The sequence below is a fragment of the Rutidosis leptorrhynchoides genome, chromosome 2, assembly GCF_046630445.1.
Source record: "Rutidosis leptorrhynchoides isolate AG116_Rl617_1_P2 chromosome 2, CSIRO_AGI_Rlap_v1, whole genome shotgun sequence".
NCBI classification, from domain to species: domain Eukaryota; kingdom Viridiplantae; phylum Streptophyta; class Magnoliopsida; order Asterales; family Asteraceae; genus Rutidosis; species Rutidosis leptorrhynchoides.
The window spans coordinates 703,449,972-703,462,831 of record NC_092334.1 but is presented as its reverse complement, the minus strand read 5'-3'; the positions used below and the strand labels follow the sequence as shown (position 1 = coordinate 703,462,831).

Below are 12,860 nucleotides of genomic sequence, written 5' to 3'. Positions count from 1 at the left end.
GGACGAGCCAGATTACCTAACACCATTTAAAACGACAAACCAACAACATAAAAGCTATTCTAAACAACCACCATCGACGAAACTAACACACAACAAGAAAAGCCATGACGGATACAAATCGAACCACAAAAGTACCAAAGCCAACTAACAATCAAATCAACCAAGCAAACCGGGCTTGGTTGATTTCTTAGCTTGGTTGATTTTTTAATAGAGTTTCCTGCCACGATTAGTTATAAATAATAAATAATAAATATAATCGACCAATACCGGGCTCTAATATCCTTAAACCCTATTACAAACGATAATATCCCCAAATTCATCTAATAACTACCAAATTCCGGCTCCAATTTATCTCCAGAACAGATCGTGATCACAGAAATTAATCAAAGATGGTGTTAGCAGAGTTAGGTGGGAGGATATCAAGTGCTCTCCAGCAGATGAACAATGCAACGATCATCGATGAGAAAGTGCTTAACGAATGTTTAAATGAGATCAATCGCGCTCTTCTTCAATCCGATGTTCAATTCAAACTTGTTAGTGATATGAAAGTCAATATTAATAAGATCGTTAATCTGAATGATCTCGCTGCTGGTCACAACAAACGAAAAATCATCCAGCAGGTATATATTAATTAACTTTTGTTAGTTTGTTAATGCTGTGTGGGTTAATTGTATGTATATATGTTTATGTGTATGTATTGGTATATGGATTATGTTAATTTCAGTTGTTTTTACTTTATTGTTTGGATTATGTGGCTACTATGAAAAACTAAGTTCAATTGAATTCCACCCAAGGTTCATTGTTTGGACTACTTCATTGTTTGCCCCTTAACCCTTGAATTCCACCCTTGGGTGCCTTTTGCACATCGCGTTGCACAGGCAGTGGGGGAGGGGGGTTTTACAGCCCATGCTCTCGGATTGGGCCGGATTTCCTTCTGGGCAGCAGTTGGGGTGGGTTATGCAACTGCGGGAGATGAACGCGCGGGTGGTTTAGTCCCCCGGGTGATCCCGAACTGCTGTTCAAAAATAATAATAATTGAATGGACCAGATTAAATATGAGTGGTAAGGTTTTCGGCAGCGCGAGTACTATTACTTTGGTGTATGCGGCCTAACCGGATTAATCCGTGACCTTATAACCACGTAACAAAATACATGGTGAGATGTGGCATCTTGTGTATCTTATTTTTTCTAAATGCGCGGTAACAAATTCATGTTTCACTCGTTGTTAAACAAATTTTGTACAAAAACATTTGATTAGAGAAGTGGCATTCTCGATAATTTCAGAGAAGTCCGAAAGTCAAAACTGTAAGTTCAATATGAAGAGCAGTTAACACATCCTATAATCTGAATGGTTAAGTCCTGCGTATTAAACTTTTGCTTAAGAGACTTTGCTAAGTATGGTATATAACTATTTTTATTTTTATGGATTAAAAGATTTTAATAACACTTGTGGATATTTTAAATTACCAGACCGATCCAACTGAGCCTACCCGCACTCGTACCAAACTTTAGGGGTATCGCGATCTAGGTTCCACATTCATGTCCCGAAATGTTCCAGAATTATGAATATAATATTCATTGTCTGACAAAATTATGTGGTACATATTTTTGTAATATTTTCTGTTTTATAATGATTTATTCTTATTAGGCTATTATTAACGAGCTCTGCAAGATGTTAGATCCCGGGAAGCCGTCTTTCACACCTATAAAAAGCAAACCAAGTGTTGTCATGTTTGTGGGTCTACAAGGTATTTTGGTCACATATATTATGTTTTTGGTATTTGTACTACGGTACTACCACTTAATCACATATTAATATGCAGTGTTTCTGTCTTTTTATTCTTGATGACGTATGTTTACTCACTGAATAATTCAGGGTCTGGAAAAACGACAACCTGTACAAAATATGCATATTACCATCAGAAGAAGGGCTGGAAACCAGCGCTGGTTTGTGCAGATACATTCAGAGCTGGTGCTTTTGATCAACTAAAACAGAATGCAACAAAGGCTAAGATTCCATTTTATGGAAGGTTAGTTTTTTTATCTGTTGAATGCACTTCCATAAATCTGAGATTTCTAATAGCGGGGACAATTATGAACCAAGTTTTATATAGATATAAGGCTTGAACAAACTGAGTAATCTTGCTCACAGTTATATGGAGTCAGATCCTGTGAAAATTGCAGTTGAAGGTGTTGAGAGGTTCAAGAAAGAAAACCGTGATCTGATTATTGTTGACACAAGTGGTCGGCACAAACAAGAAGTGGCCCTCTTTGAAGAGATGCGTCAAGTTGCTGAAGCAACGGTACATTTAATTCTTCACGCTCATTTTTAAACTTAATTTTGTTGGGAGTTGCTGAAGGCTTGTGTATGTTAATGGTGCAGAAACCAGATCTTGTTATATTTGTGATGGATAGCAGTATTGGTCAAGCTGCATTTGACCAAACTCAAGCATTTAAGCAGAGTGTTTCTGTTGGAGCTGTAATCATTACTAAAATGGACGGCCATGCTAAAGGAGGTGGAGCTCTTAGTGCGTAAGTCTTGTTTTCTTACTCATGCTTTGATAATAGTACCATTATTCTTACCAGATACTGAATAATGAAAGATATGACTGATAGAAAAGTGCAATTAGATTCTGCATTTGGTACGATTCAACTTTTTTAATAGACCATGTTTTGTTGCTTTGTATGCAGAGTTGCAGCAACAAAAAGCCCAGTGATATTCATTGGAACTGGTGAACATATGGATGAGTTTGAAGTTTTTGATGTTAAACCTTTTGTCAACCGCCTTTTAGGTTTGCACCATTTTGTTTTTGTATCATCAGCTTTCTCCTTGCTTTGTAAAGGGGTCATAATGGCTGGATAGGGCGGTAACAGGCCAAATCGGGTTTCGTCAGAACATTAAATGTACTTATGATATGGGTCAAGTCAGGTCAACTCCTGCATGTCAAGAACATTCATTCCTTGAAAATTATGTTAGTAGTTAAACGTATTCAGTTCTATAAAAAAAGCATAGTTGTAAGATTATTATATATGAGATGATGAATTGAATATAGCTACCTAAGAGAAATCAACACACTTTAAGTAAATGGGTCAAAATTGCTCCCTCTATTTACATATGCACTTGCAGTCTATCTGAAAGTTGTTTTGCATTGAACTAGGAATGGGTGACTTGTCTGGATTCATGGACAAAATCCAAGAAGTTGTTCCTATGGATCAGCAGCCTGAGCTTATGCAAATGCTCTCAAAAGGAAAGTTTACAATGAGAATTATGTATGAGCAATTTCATAACTTTCTCAAAATGGGTCCTATGAATCAGGTTTACCATCCTATTACATTATTCTTTTAAGTTGTTTTTTCTCCATTATTTGCTAAAACCTTACTTATCATTCTGTAGTTGCATTACATGCATTTATCCTCTTACTTTTATCATGTAGGTTATCTCAATGCTTCCAGGATTTAGTTGCAATGAAAAGGAAAGCCAGGCAAAGATGAAAAGATACATGACGATAATGGATTCAATGACTGATGAAGGTTGGTCAAACTTTGTGGTGACAAAATGGGGCGGGTTGGGTAGCTACGCATATGGGTGCATTGAAAATGAGTACACATGTATGGGTCCATCAGTTGACCCAAAAGTTTTTGTTCCAAAATTTAGAACCTATAGAAAGGGCAAATTATATCACTAGGGAACAAAATTAAAACCCACCTTTTCTTTTGCAGAGCTGGATAGCACGAACCCAAAACTCATGAAGGGATCCAGGATGATGCGAATAGCAAGAGGTGCGGGTCGGCAAGTGAGGGAAGTTGTTGAAATGCTTGAAGATTATAAAAAACTTGCCAATACTTTGAAATCGTTACCTAGAAACATGAACGCACAACACATGAATAAAGTTCTTTCTCCTCAAATGCTAAAGCAGTTTGGTGGCATGGGCGGGTTACAAAATTTAATGAAGCAAATAGGTTCTGGTAAAGGCATGTGAGATATGATGGATATGTTTGGTGGTGGTGACAAGTAGTTCGCCATATCGGTTAGCTTAGTACATTTGCTTGTTTGACATATGGTTAATTTAGTCATGACTCAACCCCAAGATAAGGTTAGTAATCGAGAAACATAGTCTAATGCAGATTGATTTCAATATGAATACGTTTATGAAGATGTACATGATCATTAGCCCAGAATTTTTTGATGAGTTTTTCATACATATGTAGAGTTTATTCTCTTTACAAATATCATATTCGATATTGTTTGCACAATAATATAATATTGTACAGTAGAAAATTAAGATGTTCGTTATATAAGACGATACTCACTAAGCTACGTCTTACCAAAATGAGCAAGTTGTTTATTTTCAGGCCAATGTATTGCACATTTGTCAACTACGAGTCTACGACCCATGCAAGTAACAATAAAAGAGATTGGGCTTTTAATCTTTTTTTAGCATGTCCATTAAAAATCGATCTCATATTTTTCCTTTTACTCAATTAGGTGACGTTTATTTTTCAGTCTGCAGATTTTATAATGTCTTGTGTCTGCGCACCCGCATACATTTTTACTGCAGACTAATCTCGCAGACTTAGAAATATGCTTCTAAGTGTTGCAGAAAGAATTAAGTTATTTTACATACATAAAAACAAACGGTCTTCACTATTCATTATAGTATAAAGACTTTTAGGCAACATCTTCTTTACAGACATAGTTCGCAAATTTTCACATAAAATCATTTTAAATAACAAACAGCACATTAGTGTCCCTTAAATGAAAATGAAGGCTTTTGAGATAAATTTTCTAATAAAAAATCTACGTACAAGCTTTCACTAGGTTGCCAAACACGCCCTTAACCTTATTAAACGATTGCTAAATCAATGGCATAGCCAAATCATCGGTCATAATCATATCAATAAGTATGCCATTGGTTGAATGCTTATGTTATGGTTGGTTTGCATGATACAGTCTAGATACTTCTCAAGGGCCCAAAACTTTTTTGTAAAAATCATTTTTGCATCAAACTGTGAGAATCATCCAATGTAGACGGCATGGAACCATTTATTCAATTCCCTCTCTTTTAGTTTTCGACTTTACATTGTTTGAAGACTTATTACCGTTTGATGTTTGTGAATTTTCTTTCAATTAGCTCGCGTTTTACGCCGGTCATACGATACTCCTTTATGTGATAATTGTTTCTTTTCATTGTTGTATGAATGTTGACATGTTGTTGTTTATCATGTTTTGACGCTTTCTGTTGTATACATGTTGGCTAACTATGTTGGCTAACTGTTGTTTGAAATTGGTTTTAGGTCTTAAGTGGTATAAAGTGGTATCAAGTGTTTATCTAAGTATTTCTATTTGTTACTTCATTTTTTAGTAAACGCTTTCTTTATTTATGTTTGTTTCTGGTAGCTACACGTGAGAATATACTTCTTTTATGCGAATGTTTAAGGTTGATTTTTTGTTTTGGGTTTCGTAATCTTTTGTATAGCTGAATTTATAGGTTTCTTTTGCTTTTGACAAACGGTAGATGTATAAAACGCACGATTTCAACATTTACTCTACATACAACCAGTTCTAACAAAATTGTAGCAAACAACAATGCGATATATATTATATAGAAAGTATAAAAGGCAATGCCTTTTAAGATTGTCAAATTGAATAAATCTTTTTAAAAGTTCATACCAGCAGTTACCAAATAGTTTAGCAAATAACCTCATAGCGTTATAGGCGACCACAAACTACACATCTAAGCTACAATATTTTTGAGGTCAACTACTTTTTGCCGGTAGCGAAGCGTGGTTAACCTCAAAACTTGTAATTATCAAAAATATTATTCTTATTCTCATTGTCATTCAAATAAACATCGAGTGTTTAATCATTGCGTTTTCTTAATTTTATACTTAAAGACGGATTAGACCCTACTTCCCAATTAACCCTTCCGTCAACATACGGAGTACTTGTTTATCAATTATCCCCTTTCCCATCCAAACCCTATATATATATCTGAAACCCTAATACAAACAATAATTTTTCACAAATTCACGTATAACGATCAAATTCCGGCTCCAATTTATTTCCAGAAAACAGATCGTGATCACAGAAATTAATCAAAGATGGTTTTAGCAGAGTTAGGCGGGAGCATATCACGTGCTCTCCAGCAGATGAGCAATGCAACGATCATCGACGAAAAAGTACTTAACGAATGTTTAAATGAGATCTCTCGCGCTCTTCTTCAATCCGATGTTCAATTCAAACTTGTTCGTGAAATGCAAGTCAATATTAAGAAGATCGTTAATCTCGATGATCTCGCTGCTGGTCATAACAAACGAAGAATCATCCAGCAGGTATAATTTAAAATTAACTTATTTCTGTTGATGCTGTGTAGCTTAATTGTATGTATTTATGGTTGTGTGTGTGTATAGATATGGATCCTGTAGCTGAATTTATATGTTAATTTCAGCTGTTTTTAATTCATTGATTGGGGAATGGGGACTATGTATTTATGTTTGTGTACGTGTATGTGTAGATATGGATTCTGTAGCTGAATTTATATGTTAATTTCAGTTGTTTTTAGTTCATTGATTGGGGAATGGGGACTATGTGGCTGCTATGAGAAACTGAGTTCAATTAAATGGACCTCATTGAGAGTGTATATATACTTACAGGGGTTGGTTATTGTTAAGCGAATTATAACGTAACAAAAGACATGATACTGTGGTGAGATGTTGCAATTTGTGTATCAGTTTTATACTAGCAGTTACCAAATTCACGTGTCACGACAGAGCAGATTCTGCCTAATCTGTTTTAAATATAGCCGTATACATGCTTAATTGTTTTTTTTTTGTTGATCTTTTGTAGTTGATTGGTATTGGTATGGTATGTAGAGTTGGTTGGTTTGGGCTGTTTTCGTTTGTTGGTTGGACTAGGTATGGATACTATTAGAAATCTTGTACAAATGAATAATATGTAGAGTTTTTAAATAATTCAGATCAAATACTTGTTACCTTCACTCTGCTTAGTTGAAATTCATAACTTTTATGTGGACATAGTGATCTGATTAACTGGACTCATTCGTTTATTGGTAACTGTAGTATTCACTTCTTTGGTTTGCCGTTGGTGGACAAAGTAATGTGGGTCCTTAAGTAGTTGATATTTTGAATTTAAAGAGTCCATGGCTATAATCTCACACACACACACACACTTGCGTCTGAGAATTAGTAGTTTTGGTTAGAATGTAAATATATATGAACAAGTTAACCCTCAAATCCATAATATCCATATGATATCTGAAATGGAAACAGTGGAAAGAGCAATTAGTTTGCGTTTTAACCTTTTTTCATAATTTTTTAAATGTGTGTGATAGAGAGATTGGTTTAGCTGATTAAAGTTGTTTATATGATCAGTCAAGATCATTAATATCATATCATTTCCATTGTAACAGTGAAAATCGCGTAGCTATGCTTTAGATGACAGAAATGTTGTTAGGTTCACATAATAAAAAAAAATCTTGGAATTTTGAGAACTTCCTCACTCACTCGTGACATGATAATCTGATTAATGTTATTCATGTAAGACATTTGATCAACTTGCTCGAGCACAATAGCGTAAATCGCTACACTTCATGCTCTGTATTCTCTTATTACATTTGTTTCAAACTATTGTAGTTCGCAATTAGAGTTGGAGTTCCAGAAACATTGGATAACAATAATTTGACACAGAATTAAGCTTTGCTATTTCACAAATTGGATTTTGTGAAATTACCCGTGGTTGGAAAATTGAGAGCAAAAATCAGTGTTTAGTAGATTTAGGAGGTGATTTAAATAGCAAGAAATGGTAGAACTCGATCGACTCACCTACTTCAACTCAATGAATAAAATGTCGAGAACTGATTCAATGGACCGTCTCCAAAACATATAATTGTACATAAACATTTAATTGGAGAAGCGGAACTCTCCATGGCCGAGAAAAGTTTGAAAGTCAAAACTCTAAATTCCATATTAAGAGCAATTAATGCATCTTAAAATTCGTTTGGGTACGTCTTATGTATCAGACTATCACTTAAGAGATTTTGCTGAGTATGGTTTATAATATCTCTCTCTTTTTTTGGATTAAAAGATTGTAATAACACATGTGGAAATTTTGAATTTGACCGATCCAACTGAGGTCTGAGCCTACCCACACTCGGACCTAGTTTATGGGCATGTCAAACTGGGTTCTTGATCCACTTTCCCTTCCCAAAACGTTCCCGGTTCCTTTGCCGAAATGTTCTCAGTTACATGTGACTCTGAGCTAGAGATGCTAAACAATGATTTGGTGGCTTATACACTAATACACATAATGTTCACTTCTTTGTTACCCTTTCAAAGGCTATGCATTATCCTAACACAATCATATAATGCAACAAGGAAGGTGATTATTATAGATATTTGAAATAACTTGGGCTACATTTAGGTACAATTTTTTTTTTTTTTTATTTTTATTTTTTTTTTATTTTTTTTTGGTTCATTGTGTGACAAAACATGTGGTATAACCAAGGTTGTAAAAGTCGCGAGTCGGGGACGCATCGGTCGAGACCTAAAAAGGACGCGTCGGCCGAGTCGGGGACGCGTCGGGGACGCATCAGTCGTTGACCAACGTTGACTTTACTAATAATTTCTTAAATATATATTTATATATGTATAAAATAGTTGATTCTGTACCATAAATTTCTTAAATAAGAACTTGAATTTAAATACAATCAAACTTCAAACTCAATTAATGTTACCGAGTACATAATCAGTAAGGACACAGAGAAAAGAGCGGCCCAAAAAATGAAAACAAACCCTAATTTTAAAACATATCACATTTTGACGAAAATTTGACTGATTTTGTCCGTTTTTGACCAACTTTGACCGTCTTTGACAGACTTTGACCGAACTTTTAGCTTTGACCGTCTTTTGAGTCGTTTTCAGAAAAAACGGGACGGAGAACCCAAAAATATGACGCATCGGCCGACGCGTCGGCCAAGTCGGCCGACTTTTACAACACTGGGTATAACGTTATTTGTTTTTTTTTTCTTTCTATTTTATAATGATTTATTCTTTTTAGGCTATTTTTAGCGAGCTCTGCAAGATGTTAGATCCTGGGAAGCCATCTTTCACACCTAAAAAAAGCAAACCGAGTGTTGTCATGTTTGTGGGTTTACAAGGTATTTTGGTTACATATATTACGTTGTTTGTATTTGTACTACGGTACTTCCACTTAATCATATACGGAGTATTAATTTGCAGCGTTTCTGTCTTTACATTCTTGATGACGTGTGTTTACTGACTGAATAATTCAGGGTCTGGAAAAACGACAACCTGTACAAAATATGCATATTACCACCAGAAGAAGGGCTGGAAACCAGCTCTGGTTTGTGCAGATACATTCAGAGCTGGTGCTTTTGATCAACTAAAGCAGAATGCAACAAAGGCTAAAATTCCCTTCTATGGAAGGTTAGTTTTCTTATCTGTTGAATTTTTATACAGATAAGATTTCTAATAGCGAGGACGCTTACGAACGAAGTTTTATATAGATATAAGTCTTGAAGAAACTGAGTAATTTGGCTGTTAGTAGGAACAAATAAATTGATAGTTAACTGGACATTACTGAAGGATGCAAAGATAAAGTTTAGAGTTTAGAAATAGTCATGTTTATGCATCAATGATTTGTCACCAGTAGGAATAAGTAAGTTCAATTGCTACATCAAATTAGTATTGGGAATGATGTGCGCATTACCAAAATTGATGTCGACATCAAACATATGCATATAGGGTGTTGTATCTACCAATTGATAGTGTGATATTGTGGTGTGTACCTGGTCTACACTATACAAATTGTCTTCCTACTAGCATATGCAAATAGAGTATATATGCTTCATAGAGCCTTTATCAAGTTCCTAAGAAAGCAGTTGTGTTTGTCATCTTATGATCTGCTTATGGTATGCCGACTTGTATGCTTGGGAAATATAGCAACCCTTATTTCTCAGAGATGAGTGATACCAAGATACTACGAGTTACATTTAATACGAGAGTACTTGGTATATGCAAATAAAGTATATTACCTGCTACACTACTAAACCATATATCCTGCCTACAGTTATATGGAGTCCGATCCTGTGAAAATTGCAGTTGAAGGTGTTGAGAGGTTCAAGAAGGAGAACTGTGATCTGATTATTGTTGACACAAGTGGTCGGCACAAACAAGAAGTGGCCCTCTTTGAAGAGATGCGTCAAGTTGCTGAAGCAACAGTAAACTTACTTCGTCACGTTCATGAAAATATCTTCAATTTTATGCTTGAATTGTGTTGGGATTTGTTAAAGGCTTGTGTATGTAATGGTGCAGAAACCAGATCTTGTTATTTTTGTGATGGATAGCAGTATCGGTCAAGCTGCATTTGACCAAGCTCAAGCATTTAAGCAGAGTGTTGCTGTTGGAGCTGTAATCATTACTAAGATGGACGGCCATGCTAAGGGAGGTGGAGCTCTTAGTGCGTAAGTGTTGTTTTCCTAATGTCGCGTTATTCTTATTTTTTGATAATAGTACAATTTTTTCTTACCAGTTACTGAAAAATAAAAGATATGGCTGATAGAAGAAGTGCAATTAGATTTAGCATTTGGTACGATTCAACTTTTTTAATAGACCATGTTTTGTTGCTCTATACGCAGAGTTGCAGCAACAAAAAGCCCAGTCATATTCATTGGAACCGGTGAACATATGGATGAGTTTGAAGTTTTTGACGTTAAACCTTTTGTCAACCGCCTTTTAGGTTTGCACCATTTTGTTTTCGTATCGTTAGCTCTCTTCATGTTTTTGGTAATGGGGTCATAGTGGCTGGATAGGGCGGTAACATGCCAAATCGGGTTCGGCCAGAATATAAAATGTTACTATTATGGGTCAGGTCGGCTCAACTCCTGCATGTCAACAACATTCATTCGTTGAAAATTTTATTAGTAGTTAAGTGTATTAAGTTAAATAAAAAAGCAAAAGTAGTTATAATATCTTGATTCTTGAATGTATTTACCTAAGAGAAATCAACTCACTTTAAGTAAATGGGTCAAAGCTGCCCCCTCTAATTACATATGCACTTGTAGTCTGTCTGAAAGATGTTTTGCATGGAACTAGGCATGGGTGACTTGTCTGGATTCATGGACAAAATCCAAGAAGTTGTTCCTATGGATCAACATCCCGAGCTTCTGCAAAAGCTCTCCGAAGGAACTTTCACTATGAGAATTATGTATGAGCAATTTCAAAACTTGCTCAAAATGGGTCCCATCAATCAGGTACACTGCTCTAATAAATAATCTTTTAAGTTGGTTTTTTATGTTATATGCTGAAACCTTACTTATCATTCCACAGTTACATTCTATGTATTTATTCTCTTACTTTTATCGCGTAGGTTTTCTCAATGCTTCCAGGATTTAGTTCAGAGTTGATGCCTAAAGGCCATGAAAAAGAAAGCCAGGCAAAGATCAAAAGATACATGACAATGATGGATTCAATGACTGACGAAGGTAGGTGACAAAATGGGTTGGGCAACTTGGGTAACTAGTCACAATGGGTTCAGCGAAAACAAGTACTTTGATATGGGTCCGGCAGTTGACCCAAATGTTTTTGTCCGAAAATTTAGAACCGCGAATTGTATAAGTAGGTAACACTACTTTGGGCTGATATAGGGTGTTCCTACCGATCTATACCTCTTGCCAACTTTGTTCTGATATATGTTTTGTATTTGCACAACAAAAGGCTCAAAAGTGACCGACACATCATAATTTTGATCAGATAACTAGGTCAGACCAAAATTTGTTTTTGTGCAATCTGCCAATTTGTAAACAATTTGCGTGTTAAATATGACAGAATTATATCAGCTCATTAACGGTCTATATTTGAAGTAAAATAATATGGATTTAAAGGAGGGTTTATGGATTTAAGTTGTTCCTCAAGTGACTTTTAAGCTGATTGGCCCGTTTTGTCTTAGCTTCTACTTTTACCTGTTTGGCTTAATAGAGATCAAACATTTTCCTAATCTTCTCGTCTTTTATTGAAAATGTCAAATGTCAAATTTGCCACCTCCAATTAAATTCTGCCTTTTTATTTTGCAGAGCTGGATAGCACGAACCCGAAGCTCATGAACGAATCTAGGATGATGCGAATAGCAAGAGGTGCGGGTCGGCAAGTGAGGGAAGTTGTTGAAATGTTTGAAGAATATAAACGGCTGGCCAAGATTTGGAGCAAGATGAAGGGTCTTAAAATCCCTAAAAAGGGAGATATGAGCTCATTATCTAGAAACATGAATGCACAACACATGAGTAAAGTTCTTCCTCCTCAAATGTTAAAGCAGATTGGTGGTATGGGCGGGTTACAAAATTTAATGAAGCAAATGGGTTCTGGCAAAGGCATGGGAGATATGATGGGTATGTTTGGTGGTGGTGACAAGTAGTTTGCCGTATCGGTTAGCTTAGCACAGTGGCTCGTATGGCAGATGGTTTAGTCATGGTTCAACCCCATGAGAAGGTTAGTAATCTTGAAACATATATCTATTACACATTGATTTCAATATGAACGCGTTATGAAATTGTAAATGATCATTAACCCATAATTTCTATGAGTATTCCTTCACATTTATGGAGTGTTTTCTTTCTAGTTTAGCCAAACCCATCTTTATTATCATATTTAACAAATTAATAACATTGTAGGAAATAAAATGGTCGTTATATAAGACGATACCTACTAAGCTGTATGTTACAAAAATGAGAAGCTTATTTATTTCACATGCCCATGTAATGCACATTTGTCAACTACGAGTCTACGACCCATGCAAGCGAGTAACAATGAGAGAGAGATTGGGCTTT

General features: G+C 35.6%; 1 protein-coding gene and 1 pseudogene across 1 annotated transcript; both read left to right on the top strand.

Annotated features, from left to right (window-relative positions):
• The first annotated feature begins 268 nt into the window (after positions 1–268).
• Positions 269–4,202, top strand: LOC139894145 (signal recognition particle subunit SRP54 2-like; annotated as a pseudogene).
• A 1,738-nt stretch (positions 4,203–5,940) lies between these two features.
• LOC139894144 (signal recognition particle subunit SRP54 2-like) lies at positions 5,941–12,651 on the top strand. Its single transcript, XM_071877346.1, has 9 exons — positions 5,941–6,333; positions 9,077–9,176; positions 9,312–9,465; positions 10,109–10,259; positions 10,354–10,502; positions 10,677–10,777; positions 11,134–11,291; positions 11,408–11,522; positions 12,111–12,651. Exons 1-9 carry the CDS (start codon positions 6,103–6,105, stop codon positions 12,446–12,448), a joined length of 1,497 nt encoding a protein of 498 aa, XP_071733447.1. The 5' UTR covers positions 5,941–6,102; the 3' UTR covers positions 12,449–12,651.
• The last annotated feature ends 209 nt before the right edge of the window (positions 12,652–12,860 follow it).

Excerpts from the sequence above, each read along its gene's own strand:
- LOC139894144 (XM_071877346.1), top strand. The coding sequence starts at position 6,103 with ATGGTTTTAGCAGAGTTAGGCGGGAGCATATCACGTGCTCTCCAGCAG. Across the intron at positions 6,334-9,076 it reads AACGAAGAATCATCCAGCAG|GCTATTTTTAGCGAGCTCTG; the intron begins GTATAATTTAAA and ends TATTCTTTTTAG. Across the intron at positions 10,503-10,676 it reads GGAGGTGGAGCTCTTAGTGC|AGTTGCAGCAACAAAAAGCC; the intron begins GTAAGTGTTGTT and ends CTCTATACGCAG.